The sequence below is a fragment of the Triticum aestivum genome, chromosome 4A (genome assembly GCF_018294505.1).
Source record: "Triticum aestivum cultivar Chinese Spring chromosome 4A, IWGSC CS RefSeq v2.1, whole genome shotgun sequence".
In the NCBI taxonomy this organism is placed as follows: domain Eukaryota; kingdom Viridiplantae; phylum Streptophyta; class Magnoliopsida; order Poales; family Poaceae; genus Triticum; species Triticum aestivum.
The window spans coordinates 435,813,905-435,823,177 of NC_057803.1; the positions used below are offsets into that span (position 1 = coordinate 435,813,905).

The 9,273-nt window shown below is 43.2% G+C and overlaps 1 protein-coding gene across 1 annotated transcript; it reads right to left on the minus strand.

The window, feature by feature from the left end:
• Positions 1-2,667: 2,667 nt before the first annotated feature.
• LOC123082047 (putative pectinesterase 63) lies at positions 2,668-4,789 on the minus strand. Its single transcript, XM_044504480.1, has 3 exons — positions 3,725-4,789; positions 3,232-3,565; positions 2,668-3,138 (listed from the first exon to the last, which is right to left on the minus strand). Exons 1-3 carry the CDS (start codon positions 4,717-4,719, stop codon positions 3,118-3,120), a joined length of 1,350 nt encoding a protein of 449 aa, XP_044360415.1. The 5' UTR covers positions 4,720-4,789; the 3' UTR covers positions 2,668-3,117.
• Positions 4,790-9,273: the final 4,484 nt, after the last annotated feature.

Sequence of the window (9,273 nt, forward strand, 5' to 3'; positions counted from 1 at the left end):
CATTATATCTTTTTCTTATATATTTTTCATATACAGGACAAACATTTTTTGTATACACATTTAGCATTTTTCAAATGCTTGATTAAAATTATCTTAACATTTTTAAAATGTTTATGTATTTTTATAATATAGTATATATTTAGAATATTTGAAATTAAAAATAAAACAAAAGGAAAAAATAAATAAAAGCAGAAAAAACGAGCTAGTGTCCTGCCTCGCATGGACTGGCCCATTTAGGGAAGCTCGTAATGCAAGTGCACCATGCGTCTTGCTATAAGTGAGACATAGGTGCGCCATTCATAAGATCTCCTTGTTAGACTATGTGGTGGGAGCAACTAATTATGTGTTACCCCTTGAGGGGGATCTTCAGGGGTCACTTTTGATGCTTTGGAGCATGTAGGTGGTGCGTTTATACCATATGTTGGACACTCTCTCTAGATTTTTATTTATTATTATTTTTACCCGTCTCGGATTTCGATGAGTTTTTTTGCCTTTTTGGTTTTCGCCCGGGTTTTCCTAGGTTTGGGAGAAGTGCTATTGCGAGCACATTTTTTGCGTGGAAAAGAAAATTATGATTCCACGAGAAGCACATAGTTGCTTCTTGTGGAGGCACAACTTTGCTTCCGTGAGAAGCACAACTGTGCTTGTCGGAAAAGGAAAAATATCCGTACTTCTACGAGAAGCGCAGATGAAAAAAAAACGGTGCTTCCTCAAGAAATACAGATTTACTTCTCGTGGAGGCATAATTTTGCTTTTGCGTTGTGCTTCTCAATGGAAAAAACCTAGCTTCCACAAGAAGCATTGTGCTTCTCGGAAAGGAAAAAAGGTGGAAAACCGCTATCTTGCTTCTGGCTCCATTTTTCATTCATTTTTGTGGTTGCCTTTTTTTTCATTCTTTATCCCTTTTTATTGTTTCTTTGTCATTTTTTCCTAGTTTTCTGTTTGTTCATGAAAAAAATTCGTCAAAACCTATTAACATGAGATCTAGTTTTCAAGACGTCGACGCGAAAATTCCAACGGTGAAAACAGTTTAGGATTTGGATGCATGGTTCAAGAGATAAATCTTTTGAATAAACGAATCTAGAAAGAAAAGGAACAACTATTAGGTTGCGACAAGTGACGAACATGTAGTGGGTCACTTCTTAGCGCGTGAGATGGTGGAGGTGACCTTGGCAAGGGGTAACCCTTTACTAGTGATTTCATTGTGTGGTGCTATGTGGGCGGGAATTAGCTAGGTAGCGCTCGTGGGTTGGGCCAAAGGGTGAGAGGGAGGCTGGTTGGGAATTAATTTTCCTTTTTTACAGAAAATAGAAAAGGTAGGTTTTGGAAATATTTTGTGGGCCAAATGAGTTCCAAATGGCGTGCAAATTTATAGGTGGCCTCTCTAGTATGTCTCATTACCACACAAAAATATCCAAGCCATTCGGATAAGCTTTGGCAATAGTTTTTAATAGAAGGGGAGAAAAAGAATAAAGAGGTTTGATCTAGAGGTAGGTGTTAGGCTTGTGCTAAAATTGTGAAAAAATTTGGGAGCTCCCAAATGTTACAAAGAGCAGTGCGCAATGTGTGGAGGTGAGTCTTGGGCTAGAAGACCAAAGGGAGAAGGTTTAGATATTCACCATTCAATAAAATTGGCAAAAATAATTTGTGGTTTAAAAAAACCCCAAATTAAACCCTTAACAAACATAATAGGATGCTTACAAATGCTGATGAAATGCACATCATGCACAATCAACTACTAAGGGAAGTGTTGATCCTGGGCTGTTACGGTGCATTAGTTCGATGAAGAGGGCGAGGGCTTGCTTCCATTTAGGGAAAAATAGTGGCAAACGAATTTTTTGTGTGTGATTAAACAAGTACCCCCTCCGTCCCATAATACAAGAGCGCTTTTGACACTATATTATATATACTCCTATATAGTATACAAGTGTCAAGTTATATAGACCGTTGGATCTTTGTGATCGAACGGCTCACATTCAATTGCTTTAGGTAAGGACCACATGGCCAAATGCAGACCATTGGATAAAGTAATCTGACGGCACATGACGTTGGGATTCATGATGGGAGGCACCCTTGTGTTGTGTTATGAGACTGCTACCGTCAGAGTGTTGCGGGCTCGTGATTCTTCCTCTTGCTACTGCTACTAGAAAGAAATCTCTGGCACGGTGCCCGTGAGAGAGTGATGCCCACCAGTAGCAGTGTAGCACCATTCATCTGGAAAAAAGTACTACTAATGTACGTACTAGGCAACGTGGTGAGAGAGAGAGAGAGAAAAAACTGCATACAACAACGCACCCTCCGACAGTTCACATTCAAGTGCTTTAGATAGAAAAAAGAGAACTTAATATGTGTTGTAACTAAACAACATTATTACTTTATCTTATAAACAAGTTTCACAAAATTATGAACCGAGTTGGATGGTTATACTCGATCAAACTTCGGGTTTGACATATGTTTGTCTCATTAAGACGGAATATTCTTTCAGTGGAGGTGGCGTTTCCGTGTTAGCAAGTCACCTGTGATGACTTCGTCAATCATTGTATTATTCAAAAATAAAATATCATGACTCAAGTTTTCCTTTGTTTCACCAATACTTTGCATACACTTCTAATTGATCGTTCTAATCAGTGTATGATACATGCGTATGGAATTTACCTGATCTTGCTATTTGTTAAATATATTAATAATATGATTATGTACTAAACAAAAATGCCTTCAATCACTCTGAAGGCACAACATTTTTCATCAGAATAATAATCCTTAAACCTACACGTGCATGGCACGTGCGATGTACTAGTACTATATCTCTATATGGCAGAATCACAGTCGCCAAACTAAAAACAGTTGAATCAGGTGCACTGGTTGCCTTCAGTACATACAATTTGAAGGTATAAAAAGAAGAGAATACGGAAATATCTAAAATATGAAGTCTCTATCTCTCAATCTTGAGCAGTACGTGTTTCATTTCGACCCTGAAGAAACTATGAAAATAAGCTCATCTAGGGATGCATGCTGTCTGGTCCTAAAGCCCGATGGATCGAAGCCAATTAGCCTCTTGCAGAGCAAGATGGTGAAGCGTTGTCTCTAACACACGAAGAAGAGTCAGATCTTCTTCCTCTATAATTCTTTCTTCTTCGTCTGCAAATTAAATAATCCGCAACGTTGTCAGGGCGGACTTTTAACGCTACAAGAAAGTATGCCGCGGGGTAGCTCGAACATGCATGTACATACCTTGGATGCAGCTGAGTAGGCGGATTTGGGCGACGAGGCTGAGGACGCCGACTTGGGCGACGCGGCTGAATCCGCCGACTCGGGCGATGAGGCTGAATCTGCCGACTCGGGCGATGAGGCGGGAGATGTGGCGGGGGCTCCTCCACTGGAGCCTTTTTTAGAGGGAGGAGAGTTCCCAGTTGGCGGTGGCAGAATCCAAGAGTCGCCGAAGATGTAGTGTGTGCCGATGAAGGGCTTGGCCTGGGCCTCGGTGAGATCCACAGCCCACCCGACCCTCTTCCTCGCGTCCGACCCCGGCCCGCTGCATTTGAACTCGCCGTAGTAGATCCCGCTACTGCACGCACGTACGCATGCATTCGATAAACATGAGTGATGGGATCCCTTAATAAAGAACATGCATGAGCGAGAATGTCCACAATGAACTTGCTTGATCCTCCATCCATCCATAATGTAAAAAAGGAGTCCCATGCATGCATGTTAGATGTGACCTTACCTCTCAGGCTGCTTGATGTTCCATCCGTCCCATCCAACTGGCACCACCTCCTTGCTCATCTCGGTGTAGGCGTAGATGACACGCGACGAGTCCCCCCACGCCCTGCCAAGATAGATATCCCCCCCGCCTTCGCTCATGATGCTGCAGTTCTTGAATGAGAACCCGCTCTCGATAGCGCCCTCGATGGTCTTGGTCCGCTGCTGCGCCGTGAGAACGGCGATCTCCTTCACGATGGACACGATGCGGCAGTTCTCGTACAAGGACCTCCCAAACCCGAAGATGAAGTCCACGCTCCCTTTGATCACGCAGTCCTTGAAGTAGTGCAGCCCCTTGTGGTCGTACAGCGTGTCCTGCCCGCCGTCGATGGTGCAGTTGTAGAAGGCCTGCTTGGTGCCGAACGTACGCAGCGCCACCGCCTGCCCGCCCTTGGCCCCCGGCTTGGCCAGTGGCGCGTCGTTCTTGAACACGACGCCGTACGCCACGAAGTAGTCGGACTCGATGGCGCAGGTGGTGCTCCCCACCGTGCCCACCGGCTTCCCGTCTTTCCCTAGCGTCGCAGCGGTGTCGCTCCAGGCGATGATGGCCGGGTTCTTGGGATCGGACTTGAAAGTCACGTAGGGCTTGCTGAGGTTGAGGAAGATCTTCTCACGGTACTCGCCGGGTTTCAGGTCCAGGATTACGCGACCGGTGTTGCCCTCCGGGATGGCGTCGATCGCGGCCGTGATGGTCTTGTAGTCACCACCGCCCTTGGGGTCCACCACGTAGGTGGTCTTGTTATCCTCCGCCTTGGACAGGGACTCGTCGATGGTGCTGCCGGTGTCACCCACCGCCTTCTTCGCGTACAACGCCTGGTTGATCGCGAAGTCTTTCTGGTTCGCCGACAACCAGCTGTCGAACGCACCAGCCGTCCCCGCCGTCGCGACGGAACCCGACGGCAGCGACGCCACTAGGGCCGCCAGCGCCAGGAGCAGGGGAAGCGCCATGTTGCGGCCCATGGGTAACTAACTCACTGGTAGCCCGTCGATCGTCGTCTCCCTCTCCTAGGTTCTGGCGGAATGGTGTTGGCGTATATGTAGTGCGTCTTGGCAAATGTATGGCCGCCTGGCCCTGGCTGGTCGCCATTTTTGGAGTGGAAGCTAGTGGAGGTGGAGGTCTAACAGCGCGCGATGTCTCGTCTCCGTCCGCACATGTAGGGTAAGATGTACCTATTCTTAGGAGAATGGATTCTCTCTGGTGCATGCATTAGTCCATTGATTATTTTGGATGGGGTCACCGCATGAAGCTTTTGATAGAGATGACCTGCTTCACCCATCCACGCCTTTTATTTTACCTTTTAAATTTGAATCTACTGCATCCCTTGAACTAAAAGTATAATTTATGTTTCATTTGCATATTTGTGCTCCTTGAGACGAGGGCTTTCAAATAAGAGCACTAGTGAATTCGTTTTGACATGTTTTAGAATTCTTCACTAAGTTTCATCTGTTAGAACTTGATATGAGGAAGGATAAAATCATCAAGTTATAAATACTAAACATAAAAACCCTAACCCCCAATCATAAGCTCTAAGTCCTCAACCCTAAAATAGTAAACTCTAAACCCTAAAACAAACGAAACATGGTAAAGAACTTAATATTATGACTATTAAGTTTTAATATTTGATACTAATTAATAAAATTAATGCATTCAAGAGTGATCTAGTTTGAATGTTCTCGTCGCAACGAACAAGAATATGCAAACAAAATTTAATTTGGACTTTTGATTGGAAAGATACAGTATATTCAAATTTGAAAACTAAAATAAAAAACATGGTTGGATGGGTGGAGTATGTCATCTCTGTCAAAAGTTGCATGTTGGGCCCACAAAAATAATCAATGTCTAAACCATGCATGCATGGGAATCTCCAACCAATAAAGCTAGAGAGAATTTCTTATTTGGCCCTTTCTTAGAATTTGCTTCCTTTTTTGGCCTCATAATTTTTTTTCTTTTTTTGACACTCAAACATCATTTTGTGCCTTATGTGACCTTTTCATCTATTTTTTCATTCAGCAGTGTTAACTAGGACATGCAAAGACAATTTTGTCACTAATGATAGCATGTCACCAGAAAAGGGAAGAAAAGGGGGCATGTGGCATGAGTGCACACGGCACTGATCCGGGCCGGGGCCGACTGGGAGTTCCCCGTGCCCGCCAAGCGGTCGGGCATATCCTCCTCCCGTGCGTGGGTGCGCCAAGGCCGCTGGGGCACTGCCACCTCTCGTGCATTTTTAGAACCCAAGTTCGTATCGTCAAGAAACAAACAATACGTACGTGCAAGCTAGCACACGCAAGCAGCTTGATTGATTTTCAAGCAGCAGCAGCGTACATGCAAAGCTTGCAGGCCGGCAATTTTACTCATGCGGTTTTGCCGTAGACTAGCTTCTGGTGGATCGACCTGATCGTTTCTCGGAACATAACGACTTCTCTTGTTAGAACGAACGCGAAACAATTATAGATGGATTGCCACAGGCTACGGTGTGCAAGTCGCCGGCCAGTCCATACGGCTAGAGTGCACGTACTAGTTAGGTATTGTAGATCAATTAAGCTATCTGCTTGGCTGCTTCGTTGAGGCTAGCTCGCACGTACGTGTGTCAGCTTCTGTGTTCAACTACATCACGTACGCACTACCAGTGACTCATTGATTCGTGTACGTAGTTTAAATGTTTATCTGTGATTGGGACTCATTACTGGAACGACTCGATGGAGATAGAAGTTATCAGAAGCTTGTAGTATCAAAAAATGTCTTACATTGCAAGACGGAGAGAGTAGTAAGGCTACACCCATGTAAAAAATGTTCGAAAAAATCCGGAGAAAAATAGTGCATCGGCACAACATTAATGTATGTTGTCACAAAAATTCAAATCAAAATTCAACACAAAGCTCAAGATACAAAAATGACAAATTTAATATCAATGTGCTAATGGGCCAAAACCGAAGCGCAACTTGTGTTATGTACTATTCAGTGTCAAGTTTGTCATTTTTGTATCTCAAGCCATGTTTCAAATTTCGATTTAAATTTTTGTTACAACGTACATTGATGTCGTGTTAATGCACTAATTTTTTCCGGATTTTTTGAACAATTTTATCAATGTGCAATGAGCGACCAGTGCACCGGTAGCACCAACTATCCGGTGCACCAGATACATCCCCAACTAGGTCTAGCTTTATAAGAGAATTCCTTATTTGGCCTTTTCTTAAATTTTGCCTTCCTTTTTGGCCCAAAATTTTATTTTCTTCTCTCTTTGACACTCCAACTTCATTTTATTCCCTATGTGACACTTCCATCAGTTTTGACCAGTAACGATGTTAAGTCTAACCTAAAAAAACTGTTTTACCCCTAGTGTGGTATGTGGCCATTTATATGCATACACAGAGGTAGCATATTAATTTTACAGGTGATAAATTAGACCGCGGCATGTCAATGGGTCATCTTACTGAGATGTATTTTGCTCTCGACTGTTGCACACATTCAGACCATTGCACTACAGATTGTCTGATGGCAAGAAGGCAAGAGCACACTAAGTAGTATCAAAAAACGTCATATATTATGAGACAGAGAGAAGTATCTAATAAAGGCTATGTAGTTTCTTTTCCTTGACTAATCAGCCCCCTGAATTCAACGGGTGGGCCTGGGCCTCTTTTTCCCTTCAAATCAAATAAGTCAAGTCAGCAGGTTTGTAAAAACAAATATAAGAATATTACGTGGGTGTAGCAAAGCTCATCTCCAACCAAATGGACAAATGAGGCACCCATGAGACCTCCTGTGCACGGGAGAGTTGCTTTTTTCTGTTCTTAGAGCATCTTTGGCACTTTCCGTATCCATAAAATAACCAAGGTTTAGAGGAAGTTGCGAAAAAAAACTCTCCAACAGTTGTCCGTAAACGTTACGGGTCTCGTATATTCTCCAAAACACCCATTCCATCTAGGGTAAGATGGCTCTTTCTGTAAAAGTGCCATGTCAGATAACCGCCACCTAATCACCATTGAAGTCAGTCGCGTCGCCATCGTCGACCACCGCGCCACCCTCGCCAACTGCCATCGCCGCCTCTTGTAGCCACGCTGGCGTCGACGATCATCAACGCCATGTCACCGCCCGCACTACAAAAAAATACACTTCTGTGATGATACGTGTTTGTCACAATAAGTCACGTTTTCTGTCATGCATGTACATCCATGAAGATTTTTATGACAGAATCAAGATAGTCATACCTGTGTTGTCGTAAAAGTGTTCCATGACATTACCAAAATTATCATCACGGAAGTGTCCACTTCCATTACGATAAATCACGTGTCATAGAAGTGCTTTCTTAAGGGTAACCGGCACGCGGCATCCATCGTAATGAGTCGCTGTTAAGCTATCGGGTTTCGGTTTGGATCCGATAACCCGTTAACAGCTGAGATCAATGAGAATTTTCCACGTGTAAAATTAGCATTGGCTATAGCAACCACGTGTCAGCACCGCGAAAGGATAGATGTCAACCACCCAATGGACACACTACTAGAGAAAAGCCTAGCAGCAGCGCGGGTTTTAGGCCTATCAGTAGCGCTGGGCGATGCGTTACTGATAAGACGCTACAACTAACGTATAGCAGTAGCGTGCCTCCGACCATGCTACTGCTAAATCGACTTAGTAGTAGCGACTTCCCGGAGGAGCGCTACTGGTAATTAGTAGTAGCGCTTCTCCCTACCCGCGCTGCTACTATTATTTCATATTTTATTTCTTTTTTATTTTATATTGTATTCGTACACCTTTACACAAGTTTTCATACAACAGGAATTTAAAAATTGTTTTACATCATAATGAGTTATTACATCACGGGGTGAAAGAACCATGGACTAGTTTCAAGTGGATGGACATCCACTTGAAATTAATCCGTGGTTTTTTCACCCAATGATATAATAAATATCATCATCATCATATTATTAACAACTTATCATCATAATACATCATTGTCATATAACACCTCCTCAAGTTCATCGTTTTCGTCAATGAGACATCACATAGCAAATTGGTCACTAGTCGTAATCACAAGTACTCCTCATCATCAACTCTAACACATTGTATCACATAATAAATATATTGTACCTCATAGGACCTACTACATTCTCTTAGGACCTACTATATTCTCTAAGGTAAAATAACAAAAAACAAGATAGCCCCTGACTCTCCATTATGGAGAATGGAGATTATCATGTCTCTAATTCTTGCCTTTCGCTTAATGTTACTTTCAAGAACCTCCTTGCGAATGTCCAAACATTTTTTTCCATTCTTTGATTAGCATGTGTTCACCGGTTTTAGAAATCTGATATGCACATGTGAGCTCCTTAGATTGACCTGGCTGTATGTTCAGAACTGCAAGGCGACCATTCTGATACATCAGATGAGGCACACAATCCATCGGGATTTTCTGTTGAAAAACATAGTAATAACTTCGTAGTTAGCAAAGATGTACTAGTTTTAGAAGTATGCAAAAGATGCATGGATGTCGTAATAGTAAAAAATCTTACCAGGGT